This window comes from Cryptotermes secundus, unplaced genomic scaffold (assembly GCF_002891405.2).
Source record: "Cryptotermes secundus unplaced genomic scaffold, Csec_1.0 scaffold162, whole genome shotgun sequence".
NCBI classification, from domain to species: domain Eukaryota; kingdom Metazoa; phylum Arthropoda; class Insecta; order Blattodea; family Kalotermitidae; genus Cryptotermes; species Cryptotermes secundus.
Window position 1 is genome coordinate 989,570 of NW_019739943.1, and position 26,329 is coordinate 1,015,898.

Below are 26,329 nucleotides of genomic sequence, written 5' to 3' on the forward strand. Positions count from 1 at the left end.
TATCTACAAATCTTGGGTGTATAAAAGTGAAAAAGTTGTCTAACAACATTGTGACAGTTAATTTTCAAACTGTCAACTCTTGTAAAACTTCCTCCAATTTCTTAAAAAGAAACATTAAGGCTGGGGCCACACGAGCGCACAAAATGTGTCCATTGTAGAAATAAACAAGAGAGTGAATGCTACGCTTTCTTCTGGCTTCATTGCACACAGAAAACTGCATTCTGCACTGTGTGGTGTCCTCAGCAACGTCCGTTGCAACGGACATACTTCGTGCGGCCCCAGCCTAATGGTAAACCATTTATATGCAATAAACAACTGCCATCCTCTGGATTATGGCATCATACAGGGTCAGTGGATACCAATGTTTCAGACGAACATACTGCCTCCATCTTCAGAATAGAAGTGAAATCAGCGTGTTCCTGCGAAATTTTAACACCTACCTATCGGACTACATGGTGTCATAATCCAGACAGTCTCACTTTGAATCAGTGCTGCAACTCTCGAGTATTATGAACACTGAATATTATTTTCATATGCTAGATTCTGAGAGTTTGAAAATTATTAAGACTAGATTGCTTTTATTAAACTCTCAATGTGTGTGGATTTGTTTCACTCAAGCCTTCAATTCAAACAATCAGACTTTCCAGGCCATATGCCACAGCACGAGATAACAGTGTGCAGATCTATAGTCATTTCATATTACAAAGTGTTTGCAATTTGGAAGTTTGTGTGGATCTGCAGGGAAACAAATGGTATCCCATCCTGCATATTATAAGCAGTATTCTTTGTTAACAATATTTAATATTAAAACAGGATGTTTTATTGTTACTGTTAAAGATCATGCATTGTCACGTTATTTTATTGCAGTGACTGATATACAAAACTTTTACTTATGTAATAATTTATTCCCATAAATAACCACGAGGAGTGTTCTGTACATAATGCCTCCTATTTTTTTAATGAAAACTACAACAGATACAGAAAGCACAACAACGCAGTTAAATAGAGTAAAATTTCAGCTACTTACAGCTATTTTTCCATATAATCACCACCATTCGTTACGCACTTTCGCCAGCGATGAACAAGAGCCTGTATGCCGCGCCCGTAAAAGTCTGCGCCAGCAGAGGCTAGCCACTTTCTTACAGCTGCAATGACAGCATCGTTGTCTGGAAAATGTTGCCCACGTAGTCCGTCTTTCATAGGCCCAAAGAGATGGAAGTCTGAAGGTGCTAAATCGGGGCTATAAGGTGGATGTGGTAGGACAGTCCAGCCAAACTTTGCAATGTGCGTGGTGGTCGCCAAACTGGTATGGGGTCTAGTGTTATCATGTTGCAAGTGAAAGGTTGTCTGCTTCTCTGGCCTGACTTGGGAAATGCAGGCTTTCAGCTTAGTCAGCGTCATCTCGTAGCATTCAGAACTGACAGTCTCACCAAGCTCCAGGAAATCCAACAAAATCACACCTCACCTATCCAAAAAGACCATGCACATCACTTTCCCTGCCGATGGCTGTGTCTTGAACTTCTTTTTTCTTGGGGAATCCAGATGTTGCCTCTCCATGGACTGTCTTTTGGATTCCGGCTCGTAATGGTGTCACCACGTCTCATCTCTGGTGATGATGCTGTCCAGAAACTTGTCACCATCAGCCTCAAACTGGTGCAACAGGTCCTGACAGACTTCCATTCGATGAGTTTTTTGGTCCTGTGTAAGCATCCGCGGGACCCACCTGGAACAAACTTTGCAATAATCCAGCTTCCTCAACATCGTTCCCAATGCAGTACAGCCGATATTAAACAGCGCACACAGTTCCCTGGTCGTTATCCGCCAATCTGTGCGGATGAGCTGATCGAGGTGCTGTTCATTGTGAGGAGTGGCAGCTGAGCAGGGACGCCCAGGGCGTGGTTTCTCGTGCACTTCACTTTCGCCACTGTTGAAACGCACTACCTACCGCCTCACTGTGCTGACGTTTACTGTATCGTCTCTGTACAACTTTAGCAAGCATTGATGGATGTCAATGGGTGCAATTTGTTCGGCAGTGAGAAATTCAATAACACATCTCTGTTTCGTATGCACTTCTATGTCAGATGCCATTTTGGTAGACTGCTCTGCCGTCACTATCTGTTGCACGACAACCAAACTAACAGTACATTGGCGGGAAGGTTCAACCTTTACTACATCACCAACATCCAGCTGAGACGTTATATATTTAAAAAAAAAACCCACACACACACACACAGGAGGCACTATATACGGAATGCCCTTCGTAATTCCATGGAGCCAAGTAATTGAAAATCTAACAGCTACTCATGAAATTACCATCATTTTATCCCATAGAAGCCAGATGAATTATTCAGTCTATAATCTCATATCTCATTCCTTTATAATCCATTTCACTATTACCCTACCACCTATTCTGGGGGGGGGGGGAAACTGAAACATAAACATAACCTGCTAATATTCAAAACTGATCTTGTCACTTTCTCCCTCAATTTAAATTAACAGACTGTTCACCAGCCTCATGAAGACATTTCATTTAATGAATCCCTTACTTTGTGGAAGGGTCTGCTGTCATTCAAGTTATGCAATCATTTTTAGCTTACATGTAATTTCTCATTGTGCATTTTCAAAATGTATCACTTTCACCTCTCAAGTTGAAACATGCAATGAAGGCAACAGCAAAAATACTAAAGCTTTACAAACTCCTGTTCCACAAGGGACAGACAGTTACAACTCTCAAGGTTATGGTTAAGTTTCTGAAATCACCTAACAACTGTGTTTGAATCCTGATACTAAACAGAAAAATCAGAAAGCTAAATAAATTCGAATTTGTTATGCAACATGACAATTTCAAACCTGTGATCGAGTGATGTGACAAAAAGGTGACCTCAATTTAAATACAGTAGGATGCAGGAGCCAGGATCATATGAAAGGGGAGGACAAAGAAAAACAAAGGCCTACATATTGTACTGAAAATGATCACATGGGTGATGATAAAAAACCAGCTGCTGAAGGTGCATACACCAGAGGAGAACAGGATGAACAAGTGGTACATATTGTGACATATCTGCGCTATGCAGGACACTCCCTCCCTTGCCAGCAGTGACATAAGTGCATCGGAGTGCTGCCGCTGCTACGATAACAGGCTAGTCAACACTCCGCCCCCCTCTCCCACAGTGACGTAACAGCACTTCCCACTGTGACGTAACATGAGGCAACAGGGAATGGTATAAGAAGCCGGCTGAGCAGTATGTGAGAGATCAGGGGTGTCACAATGTGGGTCATGAAGTCACCAAGTGAAGCAGAAGTCTAGCAGTCGCCGAGAGCAGTGGATGTAATTGTGATACTGCCAATGGTAGTAATTTTAATGGTGAATTGCGTAATTGCAAGAGCGAATGTGCAATAAATTCGCTATATCCAGAATGGCGTGAAGTTATTTGTCGTGTGACCTACCCAACACGTGACAATATCAATCAGAATAGTCTATGTTCCAACCGAGAAACGAAACTGGGCACCTACAGAACACATGGTGAGAGTCTTAAAAGGGGAAACTTGATNAGTGGATTTTATTGGGGGTTTCCCCATGAAACACTTCAAAAAATGTGAGTGCTAAGTCACCATGATAATAGCATGGTAAAGAGACTAGACAGTGTGTTGTCTACTGCAAGAATAAGAGTACATACCCTCCAATTTTGAGGGGACTTTAATTTTGTACTGTGCATCAAGGAGAGTTTTTTGGCCTATGATAAGAAAATAGACTTCTGAGGTAATGAAAATGCTCTTTTTAAATCCAGTGTATTATAATTGTATCTGAACTGAGTGAAACACCTGGATATTACTAAATATAATACACTATCCCCCTTGCCTGAATAACCTTTAAATACACATAATTACTGCTCTGACATCAAACCAGTCTGTTACTTAATTCCTCCACTTAAAGGACGGACAATGCACAATTCTGAAATACATGTATGTACAAGAACACATAAAAACATACCCTTTATTTTACATGTGTCACTAAAGGACAGCCTGCTAAAAAAGCAGGAACATTTGCAAAAACCTAAAGATTTACTGAATTTTTGTGAGAAAATAATGCAAGCTATATACATAGGTCGTACTGAAAGTCACGAGCAACTTTTTTTTGCATGCAACCTGGGAACAGCAGACGAAAGAGAGTATGGTGGTAGGTGAAACCAGCTGTTGTGTTAACCTTGAGTGTCTTGTGACGTCAGCAGCTTGCATCACATGACCAGTATGGCTCCTAACAAAATGGCCGACGATATGTCGTTTCGCCAGCGTGCTGTCATTGAATTTCTTGTGAAAGAGGAAATCCCTGCTGCAGAAATTCACCAGAGACTTCAGCGTGCTTATGGAAGTGTGTGTATGGGTGTGAGCAGTGTTCGAAGATGGGTGAAACATTTTAAAGATGGGAACACCAGCATCGAAGATGAGCCTCAGGGCGGTTGTCCTCGAACAGCCTCAACTGAATGCAACAAGGAAAGAGTGGATGAGATCATTCAATGACAGGCATGTGACTGTGGACACAATAGCCCAAAAACTTGGAATAGGGCACAGTGCAATATAGGAGATGACTGAAAGCTTGGGCTATAGGAAAGTTTGTGCTCATTGGGTCCCGCAGTTATTGACCGAAGACCACAAAGGTCAGCGAAAAGCCATCAGCTCAGAACTGCTGCAGAAATATCGACACAAAGGCGATGATTGTTTGCTCTGTATTGTGACAGGTGACGAAAGCTGGTTTCACCATTTCAAGCCTGAAACGAAATGGCAGAGTACGGAATGGCACCATTTGCATCATCCTGCATGACAACGCTCGCCCCCACGCCGCTCGCCTCACATTGGAAGCAATTGCAAAGATGGGGTGGGAAGTTATTCCACACCCCTCCTATAGCCCTGATCTGGCACCCTCAGACTACCATCTTTTCAGATTTGTGAAGGATCAGCTGCGTCGACAACGTTTTGAGACGAGGGAGGCAAGTCAGAAAGCAGTGCATCAGTGTCTTTGGATGGCTGGAATGGAATTTTACAGAAGGGGAATTTTCAAACTCCCAGAACGCTGGGAGAAATGTGTACAAAGAAGAGGCGATTATGTGGAAAAATAAAGAAAGGTCTGCAGATTGGGGTGGTGTATTTGGTTTGTCAATAATAAAGCATGTTACTTTACAAAAAACTGTTGCTCATGCCTTTCAGTATGACCTTCGTATATAACACTCTAGTGCCTACCTTGCCAGACACTGAGAATCCTACTGAAAAAATCATATTCTATGACACACCAACATCTTTGTAACTTGGCAATTATGGCATATAGAACTGATCTTGGTCAAACAAAAGGTGATGAAACACTTATATTCCATTTAGGTCGTAAGTACGATACACTATGTCATTCATAACAAGGTCTAGAGACGGGATTCTCAACTGGGTTAGTAAACCTAACACAAGGTATATTTTGAAAATGTGGGTAAAAACTTTAGGTACCTAAGAAATGGCAATTTAATGGAACTTCAAAAATAAAACCTACCACAGGGATAACTTAAACCGGAACTCCTACCTGGATTTCAACAAATTTGCTTCATTGTGAGTAACCTTCCTAAAACAAGCAACAATACCTACAATAAAATTAACACGCATTTCAAGTTACAACATAAATACTGAGCTATTTATTTAAAATAAATAACTTATTTATCCAAAAATTAACATATAAACAGTGAAAACAATAAATGGAATGTTGGAACTAAATTCACGCTTCTCTCACTTTCCAGCGCATCAGTTCCATGCATGCTTTGGCATCCTCGGCACTATCATGACCATCCACTGAAACCAAATACATTACTTTTATCAACTGATAACATGTCAATATAACAATATAACAAGAAAATCCCGTGTGACAGTTTATTAACCCAGAACTATGCAGAAGTTTCACCACCACAGTAAAACGTGAATTTAATTTATAGTTAATAAAAAGACTCCGTGGTTTCAATCTGCAAGTGAACTATACTGACCGAGCGACTGCTTAACTTCACATAAAAGCAGTGCTCCAACTAAGGGTAGACTATGTAAAAATGTGGCTATGAATAGGTTTACGTGAACAAAAAAATCCACAAAAGTTTTAAAAGTCATGACTTACCACTCTCTTGGATGATCTTATTAAGGTGTTCACGGCATAGAGTTTTCAATGCCCTCTTCTTTGGCGGCCCCATTTTGTGTGGAAACACAACACTTGTGTCTATCACAGTGCTATGTATGATCTGCAAGAAACAGCAGTGTCAACACAGACTTAGAACTAAACAAGATATTTTAAATCTACAGTACACTTCTTTCTTAGAGCCCTCAGAGGTGTAGTGGGGCATGCGTCAGCATTGTTGGTTGAAGCACTATGATACAAGCTGGATGACTGTGGGATCGAATCCCGATGAGGTGGATTTTTTCAATTTACCTAATCCTTCCAGCCGCAATATGGCTTTGGGGTTGAATCCGTCTCTGACAGAAATGAGTACCAGAAATATTCCTGGGGGTAAAGGGCGGTCGGAGTGTAAGGCGAGGAAAAGGGAAAGAAGGTAGCAAGTAAACGGTGGTGGCATGACAGTGGTAGTAGCATTAGCAAAAGCTATATAACAATACACACCATTTGTCTTCTCCCCCATGCATACTACATGCACCGCTCATCTCATTCTCCTTGACTTGATCATTTTAAATATGTAGTGAAGAGTACAAGTTATGAAGCTGCTCATTATGCAGTTTTCTCCAACCTTCTATTATTTCTTCTCCCTTTGGTTCAAATATTCTCCTCAGTGCCCTGTTCTCAAATACCCTCAGTCTATGTTCCTCCCTTAATGTCAGAAACCAAATTTCACGCTCATACAAAACTAGAGGCAAAATAGTAGTTTCATATGTTTTACTGTTTTCATTTTTAGACGACAGACAAGAAGACAACAGGTTTTGAAATGACTGGAAGAAAGTATTACCAGAATGTAATCCTCTCTTTAATTTTCTCATGTATAAAATTTTGATTTATAAACACCGTTCACAAATATCTGAACTCTGCTACATTTTCAAAGGCTCTATTAGCTGAAGAGTTCCATTTTCTGGGATAAAATGCAACATAGTCTGTTTAGGTCAGTCAACATTTTAGAGGAACAAAGCAGAACCACTGGTATCATTACATTAAACAGGTAGGTCTGCAAGTAGGTTAACGAACAGTACAACAGAATTTGAAGGAAGTGACAGCAGTGTTATGACAAGTGGTATTGCTGTGAAGTAATGGGTGGACAGAAAACTGCTCTCAAGAACATAAGTCGTTACAGCTACTTTCTCCATAGACTGATAATTGTTACAATACCTTTAATGCTTTGAAGTCACTATCTAAACTGTGACCTATAAGGATTGTTCTTTCATGGATAAATGACAGTAATGTAGCCTGAACATCATATATACTGGTCTGAACTCCAATCATGTCATCTTCAGTGATCCCACTAAATCTAAAACAGAAATGAACAGTTTAATGCAACATCACATTACAAGTACAGTGAATAGGCTTAAAAGGATTCTGACGATGGTGTATGCTTTACAGAACTATAAGATTTATTTTGGACTCTATCCATCGCTTGGTATATATAAGACAAAAAAACCACAACATTTTGGAGACTAGATCTGTCTCCATCCTCAGGTGGATGGGGCAGGATAGACCTAAAGAGGTAGTCTCAATCTTTCTAACGGGCCCATCTGAGTAGGTCTATTTTGCCCCATCCACCTGAGGACGGAGACAGATCCAGTCTCCAAAACGATGTGGTTTTTTGTCTTACATATACCAGATGATGGATAGAGTCCAAAATAAACATTATAGTTCTGTACAAAGTACAGTGAAATTTAAATGCCTCAAATTACAGAGTTCATGGAAGTTCTAATCTACAATGGAATCACAAGCTGTAAACGTTACCTGGTTTTGAAATTTCATTCTAGCTGTCAAGTACACTTCAAGGATAGTTTGCATTACTAACAATAAATAGAACTGCACTGCTACATTCCCTGTGTTCTGTACAGATCCCAAAATAATGAACGACAGCAGAAGCCTATACAGACAGTATTCTGTACACTCATCCTAAAATGCAATGGTGAAATATTGACTCTAACAAAGAGAAACAAAATCAGCATCTCAGGAACAGATAAGAAATTTTTCAGAAGTACTGAAGGAAAATAATGAGAAAAAATGAAATTTTTAAAGAAATTATAACTCAAAATTTGTTAACACTTCAAAAGCAGAAATTCATTTGAACAACATGTAAAAATGTAGTTCCTACCTCACAGGAGGCACAGTACGTCTCCACTGTAAAGACCAACCAGTTAATGCTGTACACATAAATACAATCCATCAGCAAAATGCATCTTTTGTATCTAAAAGCAAATGCTGGGCTTTAAAGGCTCAATGAAATCAGAAGAGCAATCATTATGATGGTTTTGCCCAGTGAAAAGTATGACAAAAAATGGATATTCAGAAGGGCATTAGAATTAAAATTTAAAGGTAAGAGAGCTACTAAATAGACCAGAAAAAGATGGTTTGCAAGAGTACTGAAAGATATCGGAAGAGCAAAAAGCTGGAAAGAAACTGAAAGGAAAATATTTTGGGGAAAGGAAGCTTTTCATCCACGAACTGGCAAAGTTCGTACCCATGCTGTCTATAAACATTACAGTGTGAACCTTACTACTCCTTACTCCTAAGTCCTTTTTCCTTCCTCCTACTTAAATAAAACAAAGAACAGTTCTTGAAAATGTGGGGGGGGGAAGGTACTGTAAAGATCTGAATCTTGCTTCTTAAGGCCAATGTACAGGCCTGAATTAACCTGGGGAACAAAAGAAGCAGGACACAATATTGCAACGTTTCACACACAGGAAACAACACTGCAATTCACATCTTCCTTCATTTCATCAATGTCTGAAAATTCAGAAATCACTGAACAGGATGGTCTATCTTGTATTTGGGAGGTACTTGGTTCAAATCTCTGCCCCGAAACCAGCTATCCTTGCTGAGGTACTACATCCTTTTCCTCAGTCCTTCCAGGTAAATGCCAGATATTATCTTGATTAGGTCATGACCAATTCCTTCCAAATTCATCATTCATTCATCACCCCATAATCCAGTAGAACACTGCCTCAATACTGACAGCAACATTACATAACTGACAGCATCATTACATAACTAAGAGAATGGAAAAAAGCATTCAATCACGTGAATCTTCATGACACCCACTCAACTCCAAGCCCACTTTTAAGACACCATTTTCAAAAATAAAACTTTATAATATATGGAGCGGTTTTCATGGAATTGTTAGTAGCTGTCCCCAACTCCTAAGTCATATTATAAAACACAAGAATAAATCTTCTCTACAACTCAAGCTTAACAACATGTGGGAGCCTCCCACAGTGAAGCAAGAGCTAGCCAATCAGCGAATATCATGGCAGCTCCAATGCCCACTGGGTTGGGTGCCACCTAGCAACAACATATGAAGAGGCAGACCTCCGACACGCTAGTCAGTTGCAGCAACGCTTGCATCGAGAGAGCATATCTGGAGTGCAGACAGCAACAGTGAGTCTCCTAGCAGGAACACCATCAGCCGATGCAAGGAAGACCAGCCAGCTTACTGTCACCTGGCTGCTGATGCACAGAAGAACAGCTGGCTCACTGTCACCTGGCCACTGAAGCCAGCCTGCTGCGGCTGGAGTTTTTCTGGCATTCATCGAACACAATCTGCTTTAGAAACACAGCCCTTTTGAGGGCCCACAATGCCTCACTGGTTACCACACTCTGCCTGCCTGCCTGCCTGCCTGCCTGCCTGCTGGTCTGTATACTTTGTTAACAGCAATAAATATTTGTTATAGGAATTTATGTGGTTGTCTCTCCGTGCTACCAGATATGACATCCCACAAATCTATAACCATGATTTGGCTGCACTTGAGTTTCANAACATGAGTCACATTAACACTACCATAGTAGAATTCAGAACTTCTGTCACTAATATCAAAACCCTTCACTGCACAAGACTACAAGCTTGTTCCATCAATCTCCAACCCCCAAAAGCCAAACCAACTAAAACCATATTCTCTATTGCAAAATATTTAACATGCATGCTATATACTTCATTTCAGGTGTCAACGGCTTTCTGCCACCGAGGGTTGGTCAAAAGGAAATGGTGCAATATCATCTTACTGGCACAGGGTACTCAAATGTAGCAAACAGACCATACAACGAAGGACCAGATAGTTGTGCCTGAAAAATGCCCTCATTGAGACTGGCTCTTAACACTAGATAGAGGAACAACATATACCTTGTGTTATAATCAATAATTGGGTTTTCTGGTTTAACCAAACTCTCGTATGCTGTATTCAGGTCTCGGTCAATAACTGTGACTCTTGTCAGTTCTAGTCCTACAGTGGTGTAGCACATCTCACAGTCCAATGCATAAACACCATAATCACCATCCGCTGGCTCCAGATTATGTGGAAGAGTTTTCACAAAACCTCGCAACTCATCAGGATCAAATCCATCACACACATGACATGAAGCCACCGTACAACCACCACTTTCACCATCACTACTGCAGCACGTATAACGTCGTTCCCAGCCACCCAAAACTGAAACAATTCAAAATTACAAAGTACTTTTCATCAAAAATTAGCTGTAAAGAAGAGGATGTTGCTTCCATAGGAGAATGTGGAGCTGGAAACTTAGCATTCCACATAGTACGCTGTGCCTATGACAAACCCCTACGTCAAAAAGTAACTACAACGCAACTACAAAACACCACACACCCAGGATACTTCACATTCATAAGAAACCATACCGACAACAACATACTTGCATAATATGCCCTATATATCCTTACACAAACAGCTATATATACATTACTCCAATGAGCTTTCAGAAGTAACTAGATTCTTGTATAATAAAACATAATATAAAAACTATCAGCAGATTTTCCATTACTCAGTCACTAAATTGTACACATACAAACCTCCCTACAATGAAATTAAAAAGCTTGGCATTATATTTTATACATTTAATTTCAATTTTTTTTATGAAAAACAAACATTTTTATATTTTGTCATTACGCAATCGAAAAATTTATCACCACATCTTTTACTGTAAAAATGTATCAATTTCAGTCTGCATTTCGATAATAATGTATTTCATTTATTTATCAACAATGATTAATGCAACCAAAACATATGGTTGAACAAGACAAAACTGATTAAATAACTGATATTTTTACTGATCTTACTCGATTGTATTAAAAATTAGTTTACTTCACTGTTGCGTCAATGGCTCCCACGCCTCGATGCCAGCCTAGGTTGTGCATTGAATTTTTATAAATTTGCCATATTATTATTAGTATATTTTTACTGTATATAATGCACAGAAAAATATTCAGACAAAAGTATACATATAATTATATGTATACCTACACACAGACCAAATTTTGTCGAAGTTGCCCACACAACAAAAATGATTGTGCAAGGCCCAAGTTACACATTGTCCATTTCAACTAAAACCTACCTCTTGTCTGAAATAACCTTCCCCAGTGGTAAATACACTGCTCTTCTTTAACTTGAAAGCCGTCCCTGTTCACAGAATATGCCTGATTGCAGCGACAGCACACACGGAGTACACGTTTCCGATCTGGTGAAAGTGGTGTCTTTTTTACTGTTCCAGGAGGCAAATGCACAATTGCAACACCTTTCTCTTCTGGATGTGGCCGAGGAAATCCATTTGAGCATAACAATTCCTCTGTGAGTATGTGTGGTGTCAACAAAACATACAAGGGTTCTGTAGATAACTTTGATCCTGAAACAGTTTGTGCAAGGAAATAAAATTCTGTGATGGTAACCTCTTGTGTTCTGGTGACATCATGCAGAATGTAACCTTTTGACTTGTTCTGTATCCAAAGGTACTAACCTACTTAGGATTTATAGAATGTAAATAAATTCAATTCAATTCAATTCAATGCACTATGGTAGTAACACCAAATTAAAGTTTCACCATACTCAGGTGCAATATAGACTCAGTTTCGATCCCTATACAGCTGTGCAAAATTTATGTGACATAAATTCTGAACTTTAAATTTGTCTCATAAATCTCTGATATAATATTTTATGAGGTGTATAAATTCTGCTATGACTGAAAATATGAATTCCAGAATTTTTTCTGTTAGGTTTTATGAGTTGGCCTTCCTCCCCTACCCTTATTAACTCTTGCTTCAATTAAGGCTACGTTGGCATATGGTATCACATGCGTAAAGGTATTTTTCTCTAAAGACTGTACAGAAATGTGCTGAGGAAGTAGATCACATTGGTCACGATTTTTCAAGATGCTTTACCCCTGGGAAGAGCCCCTGCTACCCATTGGATAAGGGGCTAGGTGGCCCCAAGAGCCAGTCTGGAGGCTCTCAAGTAGAGAAGGATCTCTTGGCCCTGCCGAGAACTGAACACCAGCTGACCGGCGCATAGTGAGTCGCCAAACTGACTGACCTATCCCAGCTTTTTTTTTCATACTAAATGAAAAGTTATTTACAAAACTTACATTTATTAAATGTGGCAAAATAATATATACTCTTAACATTCAGCTTTACCTGGAAATAGAAAAAATATCCACTAAATACAGGATTTCATTAAATTCAGGAACACTAAATCAGAGCTTCACTCTATGAGGACAATGAAATCAAGATGGATGAGATGGAGTGGGCATGCAGCATGCACTGAAGCAATAAGACATGAATATGAAATTTTAGTCTCAAATCCTGAAGGGAAGAGATCAATCTACAGACCTAGGTAATGTAAGAGGTATTATTTATTTTTTATTTTTTTAGAGAGGGTGGGTTTCCCCATGCACCGCGACCAGTTTGATCTATTGTGCTTCCCTCTATGATATTCTACCAGTCTCTTTACCCTACCGATAAATGGTGCGTACCATCAGTCCTGCCGAGCAAGCAAGTTCGGCCACTTGCTTAGCGGTGTCTATAATGCTTCCCCCATCTATCAGAGGCCTTAGAGACTGCTGTTGGGCGGGAAACGTCCTGAAATTTGGCTCAGTGATCCCCTTTGGGGATATGAGGTTCTTTTACGTGCTGTAAAGTTACGACACGGGACACGCAGCTTAAAGTCTCTCCTGGAGGACTTGTTCCCTGAATTTTTCCGCCCTTAAAAATTCCACGACCTCCGCCAGGTATTTGAACCGGCATACCACGAGTCATGAGGTGGGAACGTTACCTCTAGACTACGGAGACCGCTAATGTAAGAGGTAAGGTGGGAGCACACTGAATTTATCTGGCTAAGGACAGGAACCAGCGAAGGGCTCTGGTAAACATGGTAATGAACCTACGGGTACCATGTAGGGCAGATTTCTTGAGCAGCCGAGGGACTATTACCTTTTTGAAAAGGACTTTCCTTCTCTTAATCATAGCAGAACATGACTATGGTAGATTCTAAAGGGTTCTGATGATGGTGTATAACACAATTACTGGGTTTTTGAAGTTTGTTCATCATCCAGTATTCTAATAACTAGAAAATGCAACATTTTGGAAACTGGATCTGTTTCTCTCACAAGATGAGGGGGGAGAGACACCTACTCTGTGAATGGCACTAGTGGTAGGCACTACATGTTTTCACAAATTCTCCATTTAATTCTATGCATTGGTGTTCATGGACTCGGTTTGTTGGCTAGGTCTGTAGCATAAATTCCTACATCCTTTTCTATCCTAGTTCCATAAATGTGCGTGCTTTTATCACAATTTTTATTGCACATTTTCCTGTTATCTCCCTTCGACATAACCTGGTCTTAGGCGTTTGAATAACTGTAATGAATCTGACATGTGTTGTCCAGTGATTGAGGTAGCTCTTTCTAAGGGACCCAACAGAGTTTCCAAAACATATTTTCTAGTTTCTAGAATACTGGACAATGAACAAAGCCAAAATATAACAAGTAAAGGAACTGTAATATTACAAAGTTAAACTTCTGTTTTAAAGCAACAGAAACTTAACATCAGATAATACCAGAGAGAGAGAGATGGTTATTTAGTTTCAGCTACAATATTACTGGACATCTGGCAACACAATGATCACTTGGGGCTCACAAGATGTGAAAAAATCTCACCTTGTGTCTTGGTATGCCTCTTAATACTCCAAGATCCTTTCGTGGCACTATGACCTGCCAGAATAGCTGAATGTGACAAGACACGAGGTTGATGCAAGGCAGATGTGCTTGGCTGGTTAGTGTTCGCTGTCACAACAAAAGTCAATATCACACGACATTCCTTTGACAAAAAAAAAAGATAACATGCAAAACATTTCCTTTGCTTCATACAAAACCACAAAGCAATGAAAGAAATGTAACTATAAAATAGTTTTAATACTAACAATGACTCTTTCCATGATTATTACTATGACCATCATATCTGTCACATGACATGACATGAAATGGAGCACATACAGAGATATCTAACCACAAAATTCTTACACTTTGGATAAATATAGAATTATGAAAGAGATGGCTTTCAGAACAAATGGAAGCTATAATCAAGGGCAGTGTCTGATGATTTATAACGGCAACCATTTTGAAACTGTAGCAATATTGTGACATGTTGGCCCCTACCTCCCCAGCGGAACATAGCGGTAACGTAGCGCTCGCGTAATAGGCGAGTCATCACACCGCCACTCTCACCGCGGTGACGTCACGAGCGGAGCCGAAGTGGGCCGAGCGGAGCCGAGGTTAGCCGAGCCCCCGCAACCTGGTAGCTATGCAACGCGAGTCAACAGCGGTGACGTAACNGGAACCGCTTCCTACTGTGACGTGGCCCGCAACAGGCAACACTGCGGCTATATAAGGGAACTGTACAGCAGCTATGAGTCAGTTATAAAGCAACAGTCGCCGAGTCGAGTTGTAAAAGTAACAGTCGCCGAGTTAGTTGTACTGTGACAGCCGTCGAGTTGTACTGTGACAGCCGTCGAGTTGTACGGTGACAGCCACCAAGTTGTAATGTAATAGTCGCCGAGTGTGTTATCAACAGTTCTCCAGTCAGCCGACTACCGTTGGAGTATAGCAGCCATCACGGAAAGAAGAACCAGACGTGTGTGATTGTTTAATTGGAAGCGTGTGATACAGTGATACCTAGCTCCCCTACTGTCAACGTGTAGACTACTGAACACAGAGTGAACTGATTTGCGCATAGTTTTATAAAGTGTGAAACCCCGCAACTGTGTGATAATTAATTGTAGCCGATAGTTGTAGATTGTTTAATAAACCAGTTAACAATCCGAACGGCGTCTTCAGTAACGTAAACACGTTACAATATGATAAAAACTTTGACTTAAATTTTCACCTTAATAATCAGAGAAGAGAAAACTTTGTATAGCATATAGTACACTGTTGTTCATTTCCTGTGTAAGATATTTGTTGTTATTTCATTTTCCCACCCCAAATACTAAAGTAAAGTGACAGAGAGAACAACTACAAAAAAAATATGCTGCAGTTACTTTCAATGCCACTATTACTGATTATTATTTTCCTCCGCAAAATACCGTATTTACGCATGTATAGGCCGCGTGCGTGTATAGGCCGCAGCACAATTTTCAGACAGAAATTATAGAAAAAATAATTTTCTTGGAATATTATTTCAGGAGTAGAAATTATCCCGAATTTTGGCAACATTTAACATTCCTAAGTTCGCAAGTAGCGAAAATAACGGTACCGCTCGGAACAAAGCATTGCGGGGGACAGTTATAACCTTTTTGCCTTTTCTTGACTTGCCTGGTTAGTTCTGAGTGAAGTCGAGTAAGAGCAGGTTATACGTCTAAATTTAAACTTCAAGTGGTGCGTTACGCACAAGAACACGGAAATCGAGCAGCAGGGAGAAAATTCGACGTTGACGAAAAAAAGTGTGTGATTTCGAATATTTCGAATATAAGCCGCACCCCAGTTTTCCTCTTGAATCTCTGGCAAAAAATGTGCGGCCTATACATGCATAAATACGGTATATACAGTCAGGTTTAAGAAACAGTTTCTCAAGCATCACTCTAAAAACAATATACACAAGAACTGAAAAACTGTCCAACGGTATGCAGCATATGTCACATGTAGTCTTACAGAATGGTACTAGGTACAATGGTGACAAACAATAAGAACCCATCACATGCTTTATGTACTGAATATCCCACTATTTAAGCTTTGTGTAATGACAATATTGTAACCCACTATTTAAGACAATTTTCTCATAAAATGAGAATACAGAACACTAAGACACTGGCATGAAAATAAATTTGAAACAAAATGCATCACCACCAACCTTCAGTTGTTGCTTCTTTCCGAAGTCGGTTAATTTTGTTTGACATGTGACTTGCATACACAGATCTGGTGGTACTACGACTGTAAATCACAGCTTCCTCTTCTGTGGCCTGGTGACCAGAAGAAAGCATAAACTTTCATGATTAAAATAAAGTAAAAAAACAGATATGCAAGATAAAACTTACTTAACTCAATATGCAGAATACAGAAATAAAAATATGTACAAAGAATATAATGACCATTTTGTCTCATAAGCAGAATATATATTTTTTCTAAGGTCAGTATTTCTTTATGGCCCACTAATTAGAAAAATATCTAATTTCTTACAATAAATTTCTTACCCCCTTGTTGGTGTCTCCACCTTATCGTGGTGAGGGGGTTTGAGTATGCCAAGGATCCTGAGAGCTATACCAGCGGTAGCGTAGCTACTGGCAGGGCCTCCTTTGCTAGACAGGTCAAAGGGTAGGCATCAGATGAAGAGAGATACCAAAAACTAAAAAATTATGCAGGAAGCAGGGTCATCAGTAGCAACTTGAAGCACAGAGCAAATGATGCTCGAGATGGTTCAAGTTCGTATAGCAACAGGCGTGACCAGAGTGGTTTGAACAGCTGTTGTACTGTGATGTGGAAAGCAAATGGAAAAACTACCACATTATCACTTTTCCTGGATAGTCTCTTTCCAAAAACAGAGATACCATGTATGCGAAGTGCCCAGAAGATGAGGAAGAAGACGTAAGAAGATGCTGGATGACCTTGGGGACAGAAGAGGATATTTTAATTGAAGGAGAAAGCATGAGATTGCATTAAGTGGAGGAACTGTTTTGGAAGAGACTGCGGACCTGTCGTCTGACAGATTACTGATGAATGAACCGATGACTGAATGAAATTTCTTAATTATATGAAAGGATGGGGAGGAGGAGGATAGAGATGAAGAGGGGAGGAGGTGAAGTTAAATGTTAAAGCAACATGAAAGCATTTCAGATTTCAAATTCAATGTGAATTTTCAATCTAAAACTTGAAATCAATTCCTCTAAGAGAGAAGCTGAGGGCTATTCAGAAACCAGAGGAGAAATACAACTTCATATAAAGAATTTTTCATATGTAGCATACAAGGTCATAAAAATAATTGTCTAAGTATGAACTGAACTCTGAGAAGGATACCTTTATAACATATGAGTATTTAACACAATGAGCTTTCAATCCAATAAACTTGTTCCACTTGCTCCGTTTGTTCCAATTGTTCCGTTTCTTACACTTGTTCCACCTGTTCCACATGTTTGGAACAGAGATTCAAATCAAGCAGAGAAGGCACATTTCAGTTTATCAATACTGGCATAAGCCACTTTTAGCAGGATTGAGACATTTGTGTGGCACAAATTCCAGTAGCAATAAACCTCTGACATCCCAAAACACAATAGCCATAATCTATATATTACAGATTGTGAAATGAGGGCTGTTTCTAGGAAATGAATGTGTAAACAAGTTGCCATGGAGAGAGCATTTCCTGGAAATCAACTGATTACAGAACATGGTTTCCAGGGATACAGAAACTGAAAGTTGTACACACTTAGAAAACCAAACCTTTGTTGAGAATTAAGACATGGTTTCCAAGGCAACGAGTTCCTGGAGAACAGAAATGGAACTGTTGGAAGTGGTGATCTCTATTAGATTCTCTGGCAGTTATAAAAGGAAGCTGATTCATGAATTCAATTCTGTCAGAGATTCATTTGCAAGAGAATTCAGAAGGCAGTTCAATAGTTGAAGTTCTAACCAGATAAGATTTCTTGCTAAGCAACAACTAGTAAGCGGATGTTGAAGGCTTCATTTTGTGTGATATTGGTACAGTGATCACCTCTGTGGTCTAGTGATCAGAGTTCCTGGCTACAGATCCAGAGGTCCCAGGTTCGATTCCGGTGCTATCAGATTTTCTGAGAAGTAGTGGGTCTGGAATGGGGTCCACTGAGCCTCATGAGGATAACTGAGGAGTTATTTCAAGGAAATGATGGCTCTGGTCTAGAAAACCGAGATTAATGGCTGTGGGTCACCATTGTGCTGACCACATGACACCCTCTATCTGCAAAAGTTGGCACTAACTTCACCAACAAGTGGCGGTCGGTGGTCACTCAATCAGTATAGTTCACTTGTGGACTACAGGACACTGAGTTTGTTTGTTTTTTATATATAGGTGCAAAACAAACAAACTCCGTGGTCTCAGTCTGCAAGGGAACTATACCAACCGAGCGACTATTGCTTGTCAGCGAAGTTAGTGCCAAGTTCGGATAGAGGGCGTTGCATGGTCAGCGCAACAAATCCCTATGGCTGTTAATTTCGGTTTTCTAGACCAGAGCCGCTATTTCCTTGAAATAGCTCCTCAATTATCTACACGAGGCTGAAGTGGACCCCGTTCCCAGACTCACTACTTCTCAGAAAATCTGGTAGCGCTGGGAATCGAGCCCGGACCTCTCGATCTGTAGCCAGGAACTCTGACCACTAGACCACAGAAGCGGTTTTGATATAGGTATAGTAACCTTTAAACTGTTATATTTATTTGTAGTTATGACTTGTGAGTGTACATTAAATCTATTCACCTATTCCACAACCCATTATTATTTGTCATGCTAACCAGGAATACGTGACAACATAAAGATGCCTGGATAAAAATGAGTGTGATATCTCTTGTGCTTTCATTCTACATTCTCCTGTTTTGTTGCTAGGTTCCAATGGTGAACCCATGTTCCATAATCTGTCATTACTCTACAAATATATCTGCATCGAGGTTTTTTCAATTAAACATTCAAATCAGAATTTCTTCTGATGTGGAATCAGCATTCTAGGTACCAAATGAGAAGCTGCTTTAGATATGGGTAACTTTTCAAGAGCTATAGTGATTGAAATATCCAGTTCATGTAATAAAGCAGTGATTGGTGTGATGGTGATCCATTTACATATCCTCCTTTTGTCACCAATTTCCTGATCAGTAAATTCAACGGAACACTAAGTCATGGGATTGACTTCAATTGACTTCCTTTCCTACTTGAATAGCTTGCTCTAGAATTCTATATGGTAGTAAGCAGGCAAAGATCTACCATAAATTTTGGAAATTAAATCATGTATCTCCTCAGGAGATACTTTTTACAAAAGTTTAATCACACAGCAAGAACTTCAGATGAACACATTGGAAGCAGGATTACAAATTTAATGACAAATTTAATCAAAGAGCAACACTAAAGCTTTGAAAAGTCCATGAAATTGATGTCACTTGTAACACATTTAGGTCCCTGAACCAGGAACTGCACATGGACATTTACAAGCCATGTCACTACATGTCAAAGCATACACATATTTGCCAACTGCTGCTTTGAAACTCAAGTAGATACATACTGAATGAAATTCAAACAGTAACAATTATCACAGGAGAATGTACTAATGGAATTTGGTGGTTTATGACATGTATGGCACAGAAGGGATAGTGATTTTGAAGACTGACATCAACATCAAGGGAAAAGGCAAGAAGCATTGAAAAGAATAAGATGGGGGGGGGGGNGGGAAAGGATATTGATATTCAGGAATTCAAGGAAAAGGGGCACAGCATGTGACAACAGATCCTCAATGGCATTCAGACACTTTGGTGACACAGAGTTCTTAAGCCTGAAAATCCCACTAAATGTAAGTGAAGAACAACACTTACACTAAGAGAATTACTTTGAACTGAAGAATTTGTAGTAGGACAAAATGACTGAGGTGAGGTACATAATGCGAGAAGGAAAAATGTGAGCAGGGGTACAAGCATGGTAACTTCTGAAGTAGGGAGGAGAAAATGAATAATTTCTATGACAGGGAAGACGAGTATAGAATTTGAGAGTACATGGAAATAACATTAACAGATGGCATAATGGTGTCATAGGGAGAATAAGCTGGAATTGTTGAAATGGTTGCCATTTTATGATATTAGAGGAGTCATGCCTATGTCTCAGAGATGTAAACTTATGTGGGTCCAAAGTCACATACCATGTACACGGGGAAAAGAAGAAAAAAAGGCTCATATCATTTAATCTAAGTAGCGGCGTCTGTAGTCTAGGGGCAACGTTCCCACCTCATGATTCAAGATATGCGGGTTCAAACCCGGTGGAGGTTGTGGAATTTTTAAGGGCAGAAAAATTCAGGGAACAAGTCCTCCGGGAGGGACTTTAAGCCGTGGGTCCCGTGTCATAGATTTACGGCACATAAAAGATCCTCATGTCTCTAGGAGACCTTTTATCAAAACTAGATAAAAATTTCCCACCCAAGTAGTTTCCAATGCCTCGGGTAGATGGGGAAGTATCGGGTACCGCTGCCAGTAGAGGGGAAGTATTGGGTACTGCTGCCAGTAGAGGGGCCGAACTCGCTGGCTGAAGGGGGCTGATAGCGAGCTCCAGTACCGGAAGGGTATGACGACTGGCAGAATATCAAAGGGGGACGTACAATAGATCAACAACTGGTCACGGTGCATGGGGAAACCCACCCCCTCCAATAACGAATGAATGAATAATCTAAGTAACAGCGAGCTGGCTGAACCAGTAACACTTCTGACATGTATTTCTGAAGTGCCTGGTACAATCTTGGTCTTGACACCAGTTATCCTGACCACAGTTTCTTGTGATTTTCCACAGTCACTCCTAGCAAATGCCAGGACAGATCCTTAAAATTATATAATAACAGCTTCCTCTAACATCCATTCCAAATCATCATTCAGCATCATCCAAGCATTTTACACTACACGGTCTGAGTAACTCATACTCATACACACACACTTCCACAGAGCCATACAAAGTATAAGGATGTGGAAATTGCCATAACCAATAGAAAGGAAAAAAACAGTACAAATGTACATATAGTCAAGCAACACTACACAATATCATAACATTTATGGGCACAAAAACAATACTAAAAACCTAATATTAAAAACTATATATGATTAATACTTATTACAAAGAAATGATATATTTGTTTTTATCATATTGAAAATCAAAATATTCTTTCAATGTATAAAATGAATGGCAACACAAAAAAATCCTTCAAAGCCTACTTAAAACCGTTACAATTTCTGTATAATTGCTTTAAGTATAAAGGAAGATTATTAAACATGTTGATACCCATATAGCAAGTTCCCTTGTGATATAGTGATAGATGAGCTGAGGGCTGACAAAGATTGTAACCTTGTCTTGTACTTCTGTTATGTATACCTGATATAAATTGGTATGAATCCATGTTATCAACCACAAAAGAATAAATATACTGAAATTGAAGAGGGAGAATTCTTAATGTTTTAAATAACTCTCTACAACTGATAGCATCACTAAATAAACTAGAAATAAATAAATAAATGTATAAATAAAAGTTTATTTTTCCACATAAGAATACACCAACTTGTCCTTGTCAGACAGTTAAAAGTATGAAGAGACATAAAAACTGCTATATTTCCCAGTCATTTATACTGTAACGTGTTTGGAATCCAGAAGAGTCACTTCTATGGAAACGGTGGAATAGACCGTTGCATAGGAAACAACAATAGCGGTATTGTAGTTCTAACAGGAGTCTCCACAGTTACAACAAAAGGTCCAATGCATAGCAACGGCCACAGACATGTAAGAAGGCAACACATTCGATAAAGAGTCTGGTATTAGTCGCCGAAGAAGAAGTATGGAATTAACCGCTAAAGGAGACAGTCTCGCGATAGATGCCGAGAGATACAGATGTACTGGCCGAGATATTGTAAGCATAATACAGCAAGTGGTGATGATTGCAAGGTGTGTAAGAGTGAACGACCAATAAAGATTCGCTGAATCCGAGACCCACGTATATTTATTTGTCGCGTGACACACCACAACATGTGACAATACCTTTAGCTTTAGTAGGTGTCACTCTTAAGGCATTCATGACTGTGTTTGAGAACACTTGCACAATCTATAGGAACAGGCCCAGCAGTAACATGATTTATTCATAACTGTGCATTCTTTCTTTGTAGATATTTCACACTTGCTGCAAAACTGTTTAAGTTACTGACCTTAGAATAAGCATCTGAAGGATTTGGGCACAGTTTCAAGTATTCAGCCACTAAATGGTTCAGGTAACTTTGCCGTACATTAGCTGGAATTTTTCCTCCCAGTTCACCAATAATTTTAGGTTGTGTAAGAGCTGCCTGAAAAATCAAGAACAAAAAAATTTAGCACAGCAAAAAATAGTATGTATATTTTGGGGATAATATGAAGAGCAAATTATTCCCGCTGTTTATCTGTAACTTCATGTACAATATAAGAAAGTATTACATAAGAGTTCATGGCATTTTTAAATGTTTACTTATTAAGAGCCATAAAATCATTGAATGGTTTCCACTGAAATTACTTTGATCTATTCTGAAGTCTGTTACAGTGGTCCCCTATTTAATGCTTGACTTAATGTTTTCCCTTGTTTAAGATTCAGTTTCATGAACTCAAACCAAATAATCTCAGTATGAAACATCAGTTTAGTGTTCAAATACACTGTTCCCAAGAAATACACGTAGGTTATCCAGAAAGTGAGTTCCGATGGGCTACTGAAAAAAAAAAAAAACAAACAAGTATATATTTCCAAAACATTTACATTGTCATTTGATGTACATACTGTACATTACTTCTTGATAAAGTTTCCACCAATTTTGAGGCACCTGTTGTGGCAGGGTACCAGGTTTTGAATCCCTGCATCATAGAATGATGACTAGTGAAGACAGAGAAGACTATGTGTGCTGTAGTTACAGTAATTTGTAAAGTGTGGGGATCAGAGATGGTGCTCTAATTAAGCGTAGTCATAAGAAGTGCGGTGAAGTGGTTAGTAAATCCAATTACCAATCCACACACCATCATCTATAGTCACTCTAAATCACAACAATATTTTAACTCCATAGCAATTCATCCTAATAACCTATTACAGAATTAGAAGACAAATTAAGCATGAAACCTAACCCCATTCCTTAGCATTTCACTGTGCTAGTTCATTATTTTCAACTGAACAGCAGGATCACAGCATCAGAATAATGGAATGTATGTTAGCAGAAAAACTTCCAGATTGAAGTCTTCACCAATGTGAAAACATAAAATGTCATATTGCAAAAGTTAATTTTGCATTATTAATGGATCTTTTCCACTCCATTTGAGAAAATAATCAAAATTACATAAAAAAATCTGTGGTTTTAGTCCGCAAGCGAACTATACCAACTGAGCAACCGTTGCTTATTGGTGAAGTTAGTGCCAACTTTAGTGGATAGAGGGTGTTGCGTGGTCAATGCTACAAATCCCCATGGCTGTTAATTTCGGTTTTCTAGACCGGAACTGCTATTTCCTGCTGAATTATTCTCACGAGACTGTGCTGTATATAAAAAGAGAAAGAATTAAAGGTTGCATGGGACTCTGACTTGCCTCTGTGGAGGGCAAATGCATTGAATACTTTTCATTATTAACATTATCATGTCTATCAATTACTTTAAAAATATTACCCACCATGGAAGGTCTGTGAGCAACACGATGGCCACCTTTTGGTACAGTCTGGACAACTGTGTGAGATTCCGTACTCTCATTTGGAAGAAAGGCACTCTTTGAGGTAGGCACAGATGCAGCATCGCTCTGCTTCCTCTTTTCAAATGCAGCTTGCATTCTGACCTTGGCATTAAGTAAGTGTAATACATTTGGTACATGTGCAATACGAACACGGCCTGAAAAAAAAAACAGAAGTTCTTTGTAGGATTTGAGGTTCTCACAAAGGTGGTTATGAAACATTTTATCTTCTGGGACATAACAATGTGCAGTATGTTGAAAGTGAACAGACTTTCTGGAGGAACATGTCACCTCCATCACCAGAGCTGGGGAATAAGCTAACCAAGACACCAGCATGACACAAGCAACAAGTTCAACTTGTTTCTTGCATGGCTTACTATTCAACCTTGAAGATGGAAGTGACACATACCTCCAAAATAGGCTGCGCCACAGCTCAAGCGGTTAGTCACTGCCTTCCCACCACACCGGCCCGGGTTCGATCCCGGGTCTGGTCAAGTGGGATTTGTGGTGGACAAAGTGGCGCTGGGGCAGGTTTTCTCCGAGTACTTCGGTTTCCCCTGCCAATCTTCATTCCACCAATTGCTCCACAATCACCCTCACCTATTATCTGGGGCTGGTACAATAGGCCAGAAGTGGCCACAGTACAAGGGACTTAGTCCCACCCCACTAGCAATAAAAAAATAACATGGAACCACATCTACCTTTTCCCCCACCCTCTCTCTCTTGCATTTGTATGAACGACTTTCCAATAAATTGAATAATTTGTAACACATTGACATTTTGACCATTTTTTATTTTATCAAATTTTGAATTTGATGAATAAATTTCGAGAGTTCAACAAAATTTTGTGTAATGGCATTTGTGTATTGTTAAGTCACTCACGTAATGGCCCGCTTGAGTGTCCAGAACCCACACTGCTGCTAGAACTCATACTAGTAGATGTGGTACTTCCAGAATTGACAGTTGATACACTTATTCCTGCATTTTCTGTGGCTCTTCTCTCCTGAAGTTCCTGCATCTTTGAGATTCTCATGCTCATAACCTGAAAACCAAGCTTCACAGTTAAGAAATGAATCTCCTTCAAACCTGCGTATCCAGAGACACTCTGTGGCATAATTTTTTTTTTCAGAAATTTGAATTTAGAAATTGTAAAAATTTTTATTTCACATGAAGATAACGATTACTGTTGCCACTAATCACTCTTCAAAACCCAGGTATAAGAAGTAGCGTGTTCAATATTAAGCCTGTTCCATCTCAATGCTGGTTTCATCATTTAACAATGAAGGCTCTGCTTCAGTCAAGGCGGTATAACCATTATACAGAATGTGGCTAAAATGATGCTGCAAAAAAATGGGACAATTTCAGTTTCAGCTTTTAAGGTTTGATTGATAGTGTCAGGTGTTAGTGACTAGACATGGGGCTTGGGTTGACAATGAGATTTATTGCATACTTGTAACTACAAATAACTATGACACCTTCATTAACACACACACACACACTTAAAATCAGTGCTCCAGACATTAAATTTCCTCTGCCTCCAAAAGTCTTTGCTTGGCAACAGCGTCTAACAGTGCAACTCAAGACTGCTACCTGCTGACTTCAGCCTCTGACTATCTAGCTTTGCTTCAGGTAATACTAACAACAATGAAAATGGTGAATCATCCATTGTTAATTTTCAAATCCCCATGATTGCCTAGCTTTTTATTTTCATTCTCACTATACAGACTCGGCATGGACCGCACATAAAACACCTTTTCCATGAATTCCTCTGGTTGAGTTACATGTTAAGCGGGCTGCTGCCTAGCAACAGCCTGCATATTGTTGGGATAGGAGCATATTTTGATTGTCACAGACATGTAACTGCTGACCTATTCTTATGCCCGCTATGCCAGCTTTCAGCCGTCACATCACAATCTGTTTGGTGTGCTAACAGTCACATAGTTTGGCTGACTACAAAATAATTCAGCATCTTTCTTTAAGTTTGTATTTTATTCAATGACATTGTCAGTAACTCGGGATGTATAGCATCCAATGGTTGCATGACAGTCAATAATGAATGGAAAAGGAAGTGGCAGGAAGTAGTTATGGACCAGTTTAACCCGTTGCCGTGGTTCGTCGTGTATGTTTCGTCAGGGATTTAAATCGTCTGGGGGGGTTCGACGTGTATGTTTCGTCCAGCTGCACACGTATGTTATAACGCCCATAATAATTGATGGTTTTGCTGTAGATTGTTAGATTTTTCACTGGCCTGTTGTCAGGAGGACTGTATTTAATGACACACGCGTTTAAGAGCGCTAAGTCGTCGTTACATATGCCTGTCTTGCAGCAACGTTCCTGTGGCTATTGCGAGCTGTTTCTGTTATGAATGATGTGTTTTGTTTGCTCTGAAGCTATAAACACCAGAGACTGATATGTGCTGGTGTTTATA

At 39.6% G+C, this 26,329-nt stretch overlaps 1 protein-coding gene across 1 annotated transcript in view; it reads right to left on the reverse strand.

The window, feature by feature from the left end:
* Positions 1 to 5,108: 5,108 nt before the first annotated feature.
* The window catches only part of LOC111872076 (RNA exonuclease 1 homolog), a 35,961-nt gene continuing 14,740 nt past the window's right edge, over positions 5,109 to 26,329 (reverse strand). Inside the window, exons 5-14 of the mRNA XM_023865615.2 lie at positions 24,784 to 24,943; positions 23,848 to 24,059; positions 22,380 to 22,514; positions 16,338 to 16,446; positions 14,150 to 14,275; positions 11,558 to 11,845; positions 10,329 to 10,635; positions 7,349 to 7,487; positions 6,137 to 6,257; positions 5,109 to 5,823 (exon numbers count right to left, since the gene is read on the reverse strand). Coding sequence (XP_023721383.1) covers positions 5,750 to 5,823; positions 6,137 to 6,257; positions 7,349 to 7,487; positions 10,329 to 10,635; positions 11,558 to 11,845; positions 14,150 to 14,275; positions 16,338 to 16,446; positions 22,380 to 22,514; positions 23,848 to 24,059; positions 24,784 to 24,943 — 1,671 coding nt within the window. The 3' untranslated portion in view covers positions 5,109 to 5,749. The remainder of the gene's footprint in view (positions 5,824 to 6,136; positions 6,258 to 7,348; positions 7,488 to 10,328; positions 10,636 to 11,557; positions 11,846 to 14,149; positions 14,276 to 16,337; positions 16,447 to 22,379; positions 22,515 to 23,847; positions 24,060 to 24,783; positions 24,944 to 26,329) is intronic.